The 14419-nt window shown below is 47.5% G+C and overlaps 1 protein-coding gene across 1 annotated transcript in view; it reads right to left on the bottom strand.

The window, feature by feature from the left end:
* The window catches only part of LOC119386563 (probable ubiquitin carboxyl-terminal hydrolase FAF-X), a 326343-nt gene that overhangs the window by 71452 nt on the left and 240472 nt on the right, over window positions 1-14419 (bottom strand). The window contains exon 27 of the mRNA XM_037653846.2: window positions 5866-6110. Within this exon, the coding sequence (XP_037509774.1) occupies window positions 5866-6110 (245 nt within the window). The remainder of the gene's footprint in view (window positions 1-5865; window positions 6111-14419) is intronic.

Here is a 14419-nt window from a genome sequence, read left to right as displayed (position 1 = left end):
CATATCATACAAGAAAAACAATTGCATATTGGAAATCAGCACAGAAATATAAGTAAGCTATGCAAGATTCATCAAGATTGACCCAGAATTGAAGAAAAAAGGTTTTAAAGCACAGCAATGCCCTTTAATAACAACAGCGTACACTGCCACACTTGTGCCAAGAACTATCCACGATTCCATGCAGAACAAGCGTGTGGTGCCACTTCCGTGTGGACTGCCTCACAAAGGGCAAGCTGCGCGGTGTGGGAATGATAGGTACCTGAGTACACTGATGCAGTGAAAGCAAAAACAGGCTGCAACATAGCAGTACACGGCAATGAATGGGTGTAGACCAAATTCTGAATGTTCGTGCATTTTCAAAATTTATCAGGTGCAACGAACTTTGGAAATTTACAAGGCATTCGCTGCACTGTACCATGTGTCACACAGGCACTCTTGAAAGTTTAATTTTCAAGCACTCTTGAACACTATTAAAACTCAAGTTTCGTTGCCGGGTGCTGTTTGAGACCATTATTCATGTTACCGGGCAACATTGACTGTTCAGAACTCTATGGGGTTCAGCCTCGTCCTCTAGTTAAACCAACTCTTGGAAAGAACCACTAGCAGCAGTGAAGTGGGACACGCTGGCGAGCATTCGCCGCCGCAGACACATGGCGCGAGCGGTTGGCGAATGCGAGACCACGGAGAGCCTTCAGCAGAAAGGAGAGTGATGTGCACGTGGCTTAGGAGATGTGGGGATATTCCACAAATGCAGTTGCACTGCATTTGAGAAATATTAGCAACTTGAGCACCTTTCAAGATCTGGGAAATACAGCATGCCCACTAATGTCTCGCCCATTTTAAAGGGGCCCTGCAACACCTCTTTTAGTTATATTGGAATAGTCTCATTATTGACGTATGACTCTTCACGAGTCATATGCCGCAAAAATTTTTCGAATCCGTGAAGTCTAAGTGGTGTTACCAAATTACAGAGATCACGTTCCGTAGCTTTCTCTCTCAACTCAACGCAGCGAGCACGCGGAAAGCTGCGCGCGGCGTGAAGGGCGGAGGTGCGAGGAGGCGACGCCAGCGCCGGCGGCATTTCTTCATTTTTTTCTCTCTGGCGCCTCGGCGCAACCACGTGGTCTGTGGCGCCACTTCCGGTCGGCTCGCGCGGTCGTCGTCGAGCGGCTGAGCCCATGGCACCGTGTATCGCGCGTGCCTGAAAACTGCGAGTCGGTTTGGTAATGTTGGGTGTGCACCTCGAACTGCCGTAGTGTTTTTATCGCTCTGCCAACCATGGACGCAAACTTGCGTGCGCGTTTGGAACGAATGACAGCTGAGATGGGTTTCGACCCACACCCCGATACACCGCCTCGTCGCACTGCTCGCGCTTGAATCGTATTCAACACGGCAAAGCTGCGTGCACCCTTCTCCCAGTGGCGGCACTTCGATGCTGTTTGCTCTTCGAATACGGGCGCACAGCGAGTGCGGGCTGACAACAAAGAACTAAAGACTAGAAGAAAGGATCGTGGGGCATCGGGCCGGCGCGGACCCATCCCCCGGCTGTCTGCAGCTACCGTGAAAATGCGAGTCTGCTTGGTTGCTGTGTCGCGGTTTCTCGGGAACCTGAGACTACGGGGAGGATACGCCGAGGTACGGCTCGATGACATACTGAACAGACAGCGAACGGGACTCTCGCCATACAGCGAACACAGGTATCCTAAGCCAGCCGGCGGCAGTATTGTTATCGGAGAAATGCTGCACCGCCGCCTCGGTCGGTCGTGAGAACGTGCCGACGATGCAGTTTCCAGCTGACGAGGCAACACTCGAACGGCTGGCACTCTCAACGGCAACCGGCGATGGTCAAAAGCACAGAAATATTCACGATTTCGGCACTGCACATGGTGAAGAAAACGCAACCACGCAACTACGAGCAGACGAGCTGTCGGTGAGACCGGAAGTGCTAATATTAATGTTTGTTGGGTGTTTTAACGGCATAACACAATATAAACATACATATTATCTACTTATTGAACTCAAAATTAACAGCTAAGGTAATAATGAGGGTGTTATCGTGATTATAACATCAGCCAATGGTGGAACTGGCGACAATCGCGTCATATATTGCGGACTAATACATCATTTGTCGAGAGAAGAGGGAGCGATTTTCAGCTGACTTTGAGAATTTATTGTAAATTCCAGGCCGCTCGCTTCGCTATAATATTTGGCTCGCGTGTTCTCGGGAGCCTCGACTACCTATTGGCAGTGCTTTTTGACCCTGCTCAAAAAGTGTTGCAGGGCCCCTTTAATGTTTAACTGTTTTTAATGACGTGCATTTAGACAAAGCCGTCCCCCTTTTACTACCCCCGCTGCCGTGTCCCGCAGATATAAAGGTATGTTGCAATGTTACCCAGTGCAATTTCAAATAAATTTGGGCTATGTATACACCTTTTCAAATTCTCACGCCAGGGGGGCGCCATATTGAAATGCGCGCCGCCTAACGTGCAAGGTTGGTGAAATCGCCATCTTGGGCTGCGCGTACTTGAACCGGCGCGCTATCCATTGGTGTGAGATCTCTGCTAAAGCCTGTGTTTGCGGATTTTTCGTTTCTTTAGACTGTTTTGTTTGATATCGTCGCTGCCACTGACCGATTCGTCGCTGTCTGAACCGTTCAGTGGCGCGCATTCGCGCTTGCAACGCAAGAATGAGCTCCGCGTCTGCGAACGGCAGTGTTTCGTCGTCGGTACCAGTAGCAGCAAGCGTAGTAGAAGGTCGATCACGGCGTGAAGTGTTAATAATCGGTAACTAGAATGTTCTTGCAGCTGTCTACCGATTTCCTTTATTGGCGTACTAAACGTCTACGGATCATTCATCAGTTTCAACCTCCGCGGCGCATACTAGTTCGCGGCGCGTAAGTTTGTCAGCTGTAAACTGTAAACACCGCACAATTCTTCTTCACAGATACCTTGACCTACATTCACCCCAACGACGTCGAAGACTAGGTCGAGGACACGTGTGAGTAGCCATAAAAACGGCGAGTGAACATTGTTAATATATCGTTGAGGCGAATGTGTGGGGTCTTTGCCAGGTGTCCAACTACGAGGCACTGGAGTCGCACAAACGTGCAGTCTGGCTGGGTGGGTCAGTCACTGGAGCACAATGTGAAGGAAAAAGTCGTGCTGGTGAAGGGGAATGTGACACCGTCGCAAGCCGTGAACAGTTGGCGCCCATTGCGCGTGGGTTTCCGCGAGGCCCTCCGGTGAAGTACGGCGCGCGCAGGCTGCACATGCGTAACCGGACAAGGCGGAGTTTGCAGCCGTGTCGGCCGCTGTATTATCGACGTTGTGAAGTACGAATCCGTAACATTCTTACGAGTCACTAGGTGAGTCATCAGTGGCTTGCGTACCTTCCTATCCAGGATGCTGCACGGGAACGTTGTTCTCGTCGGTTTTCTTGCCGCCAACGAAATACCGGGAAGAGAGGCGTGACGATGGCGACACACGGAAGTTCTTCCAATTTACTGAAGCCACCCACTGCTGGCGCAATTCAGGCGACGAAGGAAAACGATGCAGCGCGAACATAGCACACTTGCACTCATCGCGTGGCGTACTGTGCTGCGGACACACGATTGCACCTAAAATATTGCTCTTCTGCTGCTTGTTCGTTCACTCGTACACAACACAGTGATGGCCAGATGACTTGCTATGCGAATGCAGTAAATTTTCTGCCATGATAATCACTTCATATCGGAGACGGGCGCACAACACAGTCACACAAACGCGTACCAAAGCAACGCAAACACGGCAGTGGCGCAGCCCAAAGCAAGACGGCAACACTGAGAGCATACCCTCTACCCCTGCAGCTGACTGGTTCGAGGCTGCTCCTGTGAAAAGGTCTATACACCTACAGACCCTAAAACCAGACTAGAACCAGAAAAGCCGAGTTAGGTGGCTTTTTGTAGAGATGCAAGAGAATAAAAGAGCCTTTTTTAATTCAAAAACTGGGTTTTAAAGTATGAATTCATAACAAACTTTTTCTTTGGATGGTTTGTTGTGAGCAGTGATTCCCCCTCATTTGCTTGCAGAGTGGCTTCCGTTCCTTCTGCCTTGGCAAATTAGCAAAGATGCTCGGTAGGGCATATATGGTTTCAGTTTTTTCCTCCCAGTGTCTTGCAGTATTATTTATTCGGGCTTGTCAAAAGCATTGTGGTTCTCTAGGGAAAACGCCACGCACAATGCTCAACGAAGAAGCCTTGATCGATCTCACACACAGCAGTGCGGCAAAACACAGCAAGGTGTGGCAAAAAACTAATCCCAAATGGCCATTTCCTTGTGAGCATTTAGCGTTGAAGACACCCCGGTGACAAAAGCAAAGGCAGCTGTAATGGGTTCCGAGCTATTTAATGTTATTGATATGGGGTGTGACTCTGCATTGCCTACTACGCACAAATCTGTGGAATAAAGAATGCCGAAGCAATAACAGCGTTGCTGAGGTAATGCTCATGCATATGCACGAACAAAAGCACGCCGGCCAGGCGAAAGGCTGCTTGAAGTTATAATCATTACAAAATCACTTACTTCCAGGGGCGTAGCCAGAAATTTTTTCCTGGGGGGGGGGTTCAGTCATACTTTATGTATGTTTGTGCGTGTGTATATACGCAAGCAAAACTGAAAATTTGGCAGGGGCTAAGCCCCGCTTACTTCGCATAGCCGGGTATTTCCTGTAGGCACAAATTTCTTGCGACTGATTTTGTTGGGCCATATCTTCTTTCAGCATATATTTTTGTCACCGTGAGGAACGAAAAAAAAAAAGAAAAACTTTTTTCCGTCCTCCGCGAGGTGAGGCAACTGAAGGCACAGGGAACCGGCATACTAGCACGTCACGCTTCACACACTAAATTCAAACTCACAATTCCTGCGTCCACTCAACTTCAGGTACATAAATGCCTCTAGTTTGCAACAACAGTGCGACAGAGGCACGTGAAGTACTCTCCACTTGCTAAAATCGCCCAACTCCACGCTTGAAAACACAGTGATCCGTACCTAACGCTGGCACAGCGCTGCCGCCGCTGGACTCTTTGGGCGGGGCGCGAAGGCGAAAAGATCACGTGTCGCCAACCGACCTATCGCAGGGCGCGGCGGCTGGATCAAGACCTTTCGCTACTTTTGAAAAATAGAGGGACTTTAGCTTTATCCGCTGACCTTTCTTTTCCCCTTATCTCGCTCCATGGATCCTGATTTGCTTCGCGTTTTGCACCTTTTCTTCTTTTATTGCTTTCTCATGTTCTCCTGAATGACCCCCCCCCCCCGCAACCCCAAAACTGCAATGTTCGTTGCCAAGAACATCTTAACAGACGAATACCTGTTAGGCGGTTCGTCTTAAGTGTATTTTTTGTTGCGTTGAGTCTATGGGAGGCCAAACAAACAGTCCCATGTTGCTCGGCATAAGTGAGAATTCGTCTTAACCAAGTTCGTCTTAACGGGGGTTTACTGTATTGGAAAGATGCGTGTTGGGTTCAATTTTTTTTTAAGTTGAGGTAAAAGATTCGTTCACACCTCCATCAATAAACGTTTAGTTGTCATTTTTTTTTAAATATTGTACTCTACCTTCCTTGGAGAAGTGCAGGGTTGTGCAGCAGCTTCATTTAGGCGGTCTGCACCCGCTTTTTAGGGCAAGGCTGAGCGTCACTACCTATATTCTTAGTTTTTTTTATTATAAGACGGTTTTGCGTGGTCCCCTCGAAGCCATTTAATCGGGGTTCCACTGTACTTCTATTGCCACTAAACAAAAGGGCACATCCTGACTGCCCCACTTGGTTGATACAAAACAGCTAGACTGATGTTTCCTGTGTGGCTCACAAGCTCAACGTCACTCCCAACTCACCCTTGGGCTGTATGCTGAGGTTGGCCATGGAATCAGCCAGGGGCGTCCTCTGGTAGAACAGGATGTAGGCATTCCACCAGCGCTTCTGTCGCCGGTAGGACATTCGTTTCAGCATGTGGTCAAACACCTCACCCATGTACTCGCCACCAAAGCACTGGTTTTTCATCTCCTCTTCCTCTTCCATGCGGCACTCAGACACTTCACCATCGTCAAACTTGTACCATCGATATGCACCACCAGGGGGCCTGTAAAATAGTTTTTTACAGGGTCACTTATCAGTTCGACTAACTTTTGAGGCCAAAGTTCGTTTTAAAAGGATTCAAACACTTGTGTATTGCTTTGCAAACAAAGACCATACAGAAGATCATACAGAATACAGAAACCCATATGAACAAAACTTATGGTATGTTGAACATTCATGTTGTTCAATGAGGTATGGAACTAGAACACGTGCCCATTATGTTCCAACGTACTTCAGTGAACTACCCCCCAGCGTATTATGCATAAAAACAATATACAAATTAAAGAAACTGCGGCGTAGCTGTCTATGAAATATAACGTATGTCTGGTGTCCTTACACATGTAATCTTCTGAACGATCATCCAGTGTTGTAATTTTGTTTAACAAACATAGCTGTGTTTCTATGTTTTTGGTCAATGTAATTTTCTATAAATATGGTATAATGGTTATAACTTGCATTTGTGGGCCTTGTTACTGCCAATCGAATGCGTACGTTTGTTTTTTGCACTATCATATCTTTAATGTCTTGTATTACTACCCTATGTAACCGATTCGGTTTCTGTCGCTGCCTGCCAGCCTTCACCGCTCAAGCCAACAATGGCCTTGGCAGGCCTAGCCACATGTACTGCTTTAATTAAAGAAAATAAAAAAAAAGTTCTCCTTCAGGATTATTTTGATATGCCAACTTACTTTGCAACTCTCTCGGTCTAAGCAAACCATAGCTCCCAAATGGCACCATAGAAAGGATGATATTTTAATAACTACACTTTGTACCAGAAAAATTATTCCACATTTGAAATCAGCACATAAATACACATACACTCGGCAAGTTTCATCTATATTGAAAAAAAAATTGTGAAAAAAGTTTTCAAGCGCAGTGTCCTTAATGGTCCAAACACCCAGAGTCGGCTCAACCCCCAGGGTTCCCTCTTCCCTAGACACGGCAAAACCTGCACACACAGTGAGGCAGGGGAGGGGGTGACAACCCCTTGTTAGCTTGGGTCCGTGGTGTTGCTCCACACTATACACTGGCTGAAGCAGACACCCCTGCAAGGAGGGCATTATAGTGCCGGGTACTGTAGTTACAGTTGCCGACGGATTTTTCCGACTCCAAACATTCAGACTTGATGGATATTTTGGAATTCATAAATGCACCGTCAAGGTTCCCATAGCACTAATACATTTGCGTGACCTATTTTTCGGATGAATTTATGCCCTAAAGTTCAATTTTTCAGACTAAATCACTCATTCTGAGCCAATATTAATGAGACCTAACAGACAATAATGCCAAGGAAAGGTCTGTTAGGTCTCATTAATATTGTGTATAACAAAGAAAACGAGCCCTTGAAATTAACACTTCTTTCCTTCATTCTGAGCCAAGCCGCTTGATCTTGAAAACCGCCCTGTTGGATTTTGCACTGGCTTGGTCAAGTTTGGTTTCCAGTGGCCGGTTGTGTTGCCTCCCAGTTTGAGAGTGCGCACAATCTTCGAATTTCATAGGCCATGCTTGCTCTGTTTTGGCTGGCAAAATGCTCTAGGGTACGTAACTTTGAATTTTCAGTCAGCCTTATCGTCATCATTAATACACCGGAAGCTTTTTTATTTTATTTTTTTTGCGTTTGTTTTTCCAGTTGTCATTCCGCATGGGATCGTGTTGGGGGTGGGTCAAGTGTTTTTGAGCTGTCGTGCGCGTCACATGTTCACTGCCATTGTGGTTGCTCAGCTACCGACCTGAAACATGCAGATTTGATCGCGGCCACGGCGGTTGAGTTTCAATGAAGGCGAAATGCTGGAGGCTCGCTGACTCTCGCTCCAGGTTCAAGAACCCCAGACCGCGTCGTTAAATCCCACCAACCAGACAAGACATTGTGTGCATTTTTTCGTGACCGGCATCAAATTTTGTTTGCTGGGTGCCATGGAGCCAACCACTGTGCCGCCCGTGACAATCGGCGGTAGTGATCACCAATGCACTGATGACGTTACTGTAGCCGAAATACAACTAAATCTGCTCTTGCCCAAGCGAAGCATGAAGCAGGGCATTATTGGAGATTTTTTTAGGCTGCTCTAATCCAAATAAACTTCATTTTCATGTCTTGACCCTTTGACACGCTGTACACAATTGTGTACATCACTTGTTTTTGCTGGATGCGTCGACAAGTCGCTAAGAAAGGGCAAGATACATTGAGGTTTGGATGAAATGGACCTCCTGCGTAATAAATGTATCTTCCTCTAACTTCATTTCGCAGTGTACATTTGCATATGACCACCTTGCTGGAGGCACTACCGTGTTCGATGAGTCGTTCGATGTGCCACTTTCATGTGAGCCACGACAAAAGAGCAATTTTTCTTTGCTCTAAATGAACATAACCGAAAACAAATTTTCACTATATTTCTAGCCTGAGATCTGATTCTATTTATGCAAAAACACAGTATGAGTGACTTCAGGGTGACTAGATATTTATTTACATTTTAATTAGGATTAATTAGTATAACACACGTAAATCAATGTATTATGACAATATGTAATAGAATATCAAGTGCCTTGCAATAATGATGTGTAAATTTGACGCATTTAAAGACTGTTCTTCACAGGTCGCGTCTGCAAGGGTTAACAACTTTTTCGGACTGTTTGATTAATAATAATAATATCGGGGGTTTAACATCCCAAAATCATGATATGATTATGAGAGACGCCGTAGTGGAGGGCTCCAGAAATTTTGACCCCCTGGGGTTCCTTAACGTGCACCTAAATCTAAGTACATGGGCCTCAAACATTTTCACCTCCATCAAAAATGCAGCCGCCGTGGCCAGGATTCAATACCGCGACCTTCAGGTCAGCAGTTGAGTGCCATAACCACTAGACCACCGTGGCGGGGCCGAACTGTTTGATTTTTCGTAGGGGCGTGCGAATAGTGAAATTTTATCGTGAATCGAATAGTGCTGAATAGTGGCCACAAATACAGTTAAACCTGCCTATAGCGAATGTCCATACAACAAATTCCTCGATATTACGCAGCCTTTCTCTTCCCCACCGTTACTCCATAGAAGCACAGGTATTTGCAACCTCTATGTAACCAAGTGGCAGTGGGAGACCCCCTTGATATAGGGAACCCAAGCTCAAGTTTGCGGCGCGACGACAGCGCCGCGCTGCGGCTCTGGAGAGAAGCTCTGGCACAACTGGGTGCAAGCGCAGCCGACTCAACCCGTTTGTCAACAGCGGGAACACGCGCGCGCACCGCTCAGTCAGTGCGGGGAACTGAGGCGCCGTGCCGACAGCTTGGCACGCTGAACCGAGAGGCCTGCTGTGCGAAGCTGCATTTCCACGTTGGCAGAAGCGAACCCGCGGAAGCACAAGCGAGGTCCGAAGTATTGCGGTGTCATGCATGGCCTGCCACAACAGTGCATACAACACCAAGGCATGCGATTCACGTGTGATTCACGGTTCCGGGCTTGTCACATGAGAAATAAAGGCGGCAAGCGTGGATAGCTGACAGCGCTGTCTAGCCTTCTATTTTGGCTGTCTGAGTTCATCACTTTCGTTCGTTTCGACTGCCTGAATCGGTACGTAACGCGGCGCATGCATGCAGCGACTACAGTAATGATTACTCGCGCTGTCTTCTCGCATTGTGAAAGTCCTTACGGTTGTAGGTGAAACAACTTTGTGTTTTGATTCCCTGTGTTCGTGAGACGTACCCGCCGTTGAACGTTCACACTCGCGTTATACCGTTAGCGTTGCGCGGTTGGTTGAATTCAACTGAACTCGGCACACTGTCAGAAGTTCGTTGCCTGCAATTCACGAGTCGGGAAGGCTGCTTTATCACACCGAAACGGACGTCTGTGCAATTTCAGCAAGCTTTGACATCGTTCTGCAGGTTTGCTTTGTTTTTGTCACTTTATAAGGGTGATATATATTTAAGCTGCTAAATATAACTGGCACTTAATACATGCTTTGCAATGGCAACCTTGAAGTAACCACCTTCTGAATTTGTGCAATTTTCTAGCCGCGTTCGTGCAGCAGGTTTTATACGCCTGTGAAGTCGATATCCTCACAACAAGAGAGAGTATGACGCGAGAGCCGAAAAAACGAGGCGAGCAGTTCATCTTGCTTCACAGTGGTTAAAGCTCAGCTAGCTGCCTCGCGTCTTAATCGGCGGGACTTGACTCTGACCTTCTCAGGAAACAGTGCCATGGCCGTATAATTTCTTTTTTTCGCACGCCGCAAATGTTTGTTCACGAAAGTACACGGCTGCTTCTGTAAGCATGCCATATCAAAACAACAATCATATGATTCGTAGTCCACACCGCAGAACATCAATAGCGTGAACGGCTTCTTTTTGGAATGCATGTGGACCATTATTCATCTTTAACATGATTGAATGAGACTTACCTCGAGGTATACGTCCTACACGGTGTAATCGCGACTTGGGAAATGCATTTCGCTTTGAGTCGGGTGTCGTTGTCGTCGATCGTCCGCTCTTCACCGTTAACGTGATTGACGAGCTTTTCTCTTTTTATGAAGTTCGCTTTACAGAAGTGCCAGTCAAGCTTGAAGATCCTTTTGAAGCCGCACTGCAAGCGGTATATTGTGAGGCGCCGCAAGTGCACCGCGAGAGCTCTGCACATGCACAGAAGCGAGCGGCAGCGCGTTGGAGAGAAGAGAAAACGCGCGTTGCTTGCACCCAGTTTGTATTTTTATGCCAGAGATGGCGCTGTCTGTCAAGAGCAGCAGCGCCACTAAGCAATGCTTGGGGAGCCTATAACGAATTTTCACCACCGACAACCTAGAGATTTTGCCCCAAATTTTGTCATTTGGCACGAGCAGGAGCCGCATGCATCTTCTGCGGTTGCCCCGTGGATGAGCACAAAGCGGCAGCGTCGTGCATGGTGCACTCAAGCCCCGGTGACTACGAGGCGAGAGCGAGCACTGTTGGAAGCGGGTGTGCGCGAGGCAGGCAGGCAAGCCCTGCACTCCTCATGTCAATTTTTTTGCCGCCGTAGGCGTACCCCCTCCCCCTCCTTCTCTCTCTTCAAACCTCATCCAGCCGCTCATGGACACGCTAACCACACCGGCTTATAAAAAAATAAAAAAAGAACATCGGCTTTTGCGTTGGCAGTGCCACTCTTCGGTTGTTGTTGTAGTAGTCTCTGAACTGCACTTCGTTAACATGATACCAGGTGATGCCACTAAAAAAAAAGTATCCTTGCTACTTGTCGTTACGCTTCGAGTTCACATCGCATATGGAGTTTGCTCTTCGTTTTTGACGCCGTGCGCGCGTGCGTGGTTTCACTGCGCATGCATGAAGCGGCCCTGATGACGTGCAGCTTTTGCGATTTTTTTAATGCCTACAACTGCGTCGTCACTACCGAAGAGATGTCAGATTAGGCTCTGGTGGAAACTGCCCATGATCACGGTGACAACGACGGATCTTCGGAAGTCGACTCGTCACTGTTGTCACGCGCTTTGCAATCTTGTGCCGTGCCGCGGGTTCACGAGACCGTGGCCTCCGAGACTGGCTCTGGCAACGCGCCGGAGCCAATCTCAGAGGCCACAACTAAACAATGACAGAGCAGTGTTGTATTGATGTCTTACGAACGTTCAGTATTGCCATCCCTCACAAACAAGCAACAGAGCAAAATAACGCAGTTTTTTGCTGCTAAATAAATGTTTTGAGTGAGCTCTGCCTTCAAACATCCTCGTGCTTAAGGGGGGACATGGTTTTTAGAGATAACATAGGTTATTTCTTGGCCAAATTAGATGAAACTGCACTGCTTTGTTCAGTTTTTTTAGCTTTATTTAACTGTCCAGTTATATTTTACACAGGTCAATTATTTCCAGAGATAATTAGTAATCTCATTCTATTGTTTACCGAAACAATAAAAAATTATCTATGCAACATAACATCATTATAAACCCATATATAGATACTAGAAAGCCTAAGGAGAGCAACGCTGCAAGCTGATTGGAAATTGAACAACTACTTCTCAATTTACAGCACTAATGAGTTCATGGTCTACACCTTGCCAAAAACAAGAAAATTTTAAATTAATATAAAAAAAATTGGAATTGCAGATTGAAAATCTGCTTGCAGCATTGCTTTTTATGCACATTTAGCTAGGTTGTGCAAAAAGAATTGTAGCTCTAGCTGTCCTAGGTCGACTTTTACAGAAGAAGCAAACAAGGGAAGTGGCCAAAATCCATGTTCTGAGAAAATGAGCAAAAAAGGTTAAAACTTTATTTAGCATTACAGAATGAAAAATATCAAAGGCACACATACTTTTAGTAATTAATATGCACCAGGCATATAATCAGACTGATTGTTAGCATGCGCGTGCCTTTTTTTCAAGTTATGCTGCAAGTTTCAAGTTCTGCTGCAACGAGGCCGCTTATCAGTTCAATGACGGTACCAGAGTCATTCAATGCTTCTTATGGTCACGAAACTGCCGCGTCAGTTTCATATGGAGCCAGCGGCCGCCGCCAGAAGCGCAGCTGTGCTTGAGAGGCGATGCGAACGCTGCTATCGCTGGGGTTGTGTGTGGGAAGCCTCGGTGTTTAAGCTTTCTAAACTTCCGCAACGGTCGCTTTGCTTTCACGCTTTTACTTCTAGCACTCAGCATGCATAAATACATTTCTGAACGCGTTTTCTGTTTTAAAATGAGCACCCGGGAGGAAAAAAACCAGCTCAATTAAAACATGCAGCTCGCAGTGGTATCAGCAGAAAAAATACAAAAATTCGGGGATTAACGACAAAATACCAAGATATATAATTACGAATGCCGTAGCAGGGGACTTCTGTATGACTTTTGGCACCTGCAGGCACAGCTGTTTCACCATGCTCGTAAGTCGCTCGCTGTACGCCGCCGGCCGCAAGTTGATTCGTCTCGCCTTCACGCTAGATGTTTGACAACAGTTGTGGCATGTAGAGAAAAACACAGTTTGACCTGTACTTTATTCCAGAAGACATTATTCTCTGTGAAGCATATTCTACGCAACGTTTATTTCACCTGCACCGGCAACGCACTCACACCGGCCGCCGGCCGGCTTGGTGCCGACGACGTAGTGAAGCCTACTTCGTATCGCTTCGTAGTTGTGGCAGGTAACTCTGCGGGAATACAACCGCTGACGAACAGCTTACTTTTGTTAAAGCTGGCAGTGTTCTTCGTAGTCCTTCCTCATTCGGCACATTGAAGTGAGTTATCCGTGGCCTCCCGGCTCGAAGGCTTGCACTTGTTTGGGTCCGGAAGCTCGATAGGGAAGAAACGTGGGTGAGCGCGCTCGCTCGCTCGCTGCGTGCGCCGGCGAGAGTTGCACTTCGACTCTCATAACAGCTTCTATTCGTTGTAATAGTGCTTCGCTTTCACTCTGGCGTACAACCGATATTACTTGTTTTCGTCTAGCCGACAGGGCCGAGCAGTGCAGCACTTAGCAGGTGATCGGCGCGCAGTTACACTCCCCGTTGGTCCCTTTCTTGCCAGGCGTTTCCGCACGACACGCACTACGGTGCGGTCTAAACAGGGCGTCGGCGACGCTCGTAGCTCTTCTCAGGGTGACTCACGTGGTCGTTTGCATGGTGGTCGCACTGTAGATGAGCGAGATTGAGGTTTGCGCTTTGTGAGATACGAAGGAAGTCCTCAAAAATCCTTGGAACGGTGTCAGCCTTCAGCGTTGGTTTGTCGCGTTTCTGCGACACGGAGTCGCCGTTGATGTTAAAATCATACGCAGTGATAATGTCCGAGGCGTCGAAATGGTTCGCACACACACGTGTATACTTCTACTCAAAGTTAATTATCACCGCTTTCTTGCAGCGGTATGGCCCGCTTCCATTTCTCGCGCTGCTGCTTGTCTAACGGCAAACAAAACAACGACACCTTTTTGCTTCCCTTGTAGCCGGAACGGCACCCCAGCACGCAACATCTGTTAGGCATCCTAGTCCTGCGACAGCGTTTCCTCAAACTTGAACATATGATATCCAGCAGCTTGTCTCGCACTGCGCGAGTATTTCAATACGCGGACGGCGCAGACGATCGCCTCTGTGGCGCAGCGGCAGCGCGTTGCGGCATTTTCGAGCAGCGTATGAAGCTCGCCCATAGCGTGACGGTGCAGTTTCGTGACCATAAAGAGAATTGAATGACTCTGACGGTACCGACGCCAATATGCGACGAGTGTCCGCGCGTCATCCACGATCCGTCGTATGACACGGCGATGTTTCCCGGGTTGTCTACGTTGAGTTCCGCGTAGATGTCGCGGACCGAACTTGCGTACTCACTCATGAGTTTCGAGGCAGCAAGAGTAGCGGCAGGTGTTAGCTTCTTCACG

Source organism: Rhipicephalus sanguineus, chromosome 3, assembly GCF_013339695.2.
Source record: "Rhipicephalus sanguineus isolate Rsan-2018 chromosome 3, BIME_Rsan_1.4, whole genome shotgun sequence".
NCBI lineage: Eukaryota > Metazoa > Arthropoda > Arachnida > Ixodida > Ixodidae > Rhipicephalus > Rhipicephalus sanguineus.
Note: the sequence above shows the minus strand (reverse complement) of the source record. Positions and strands in the feature narration are given on the sequence as shown.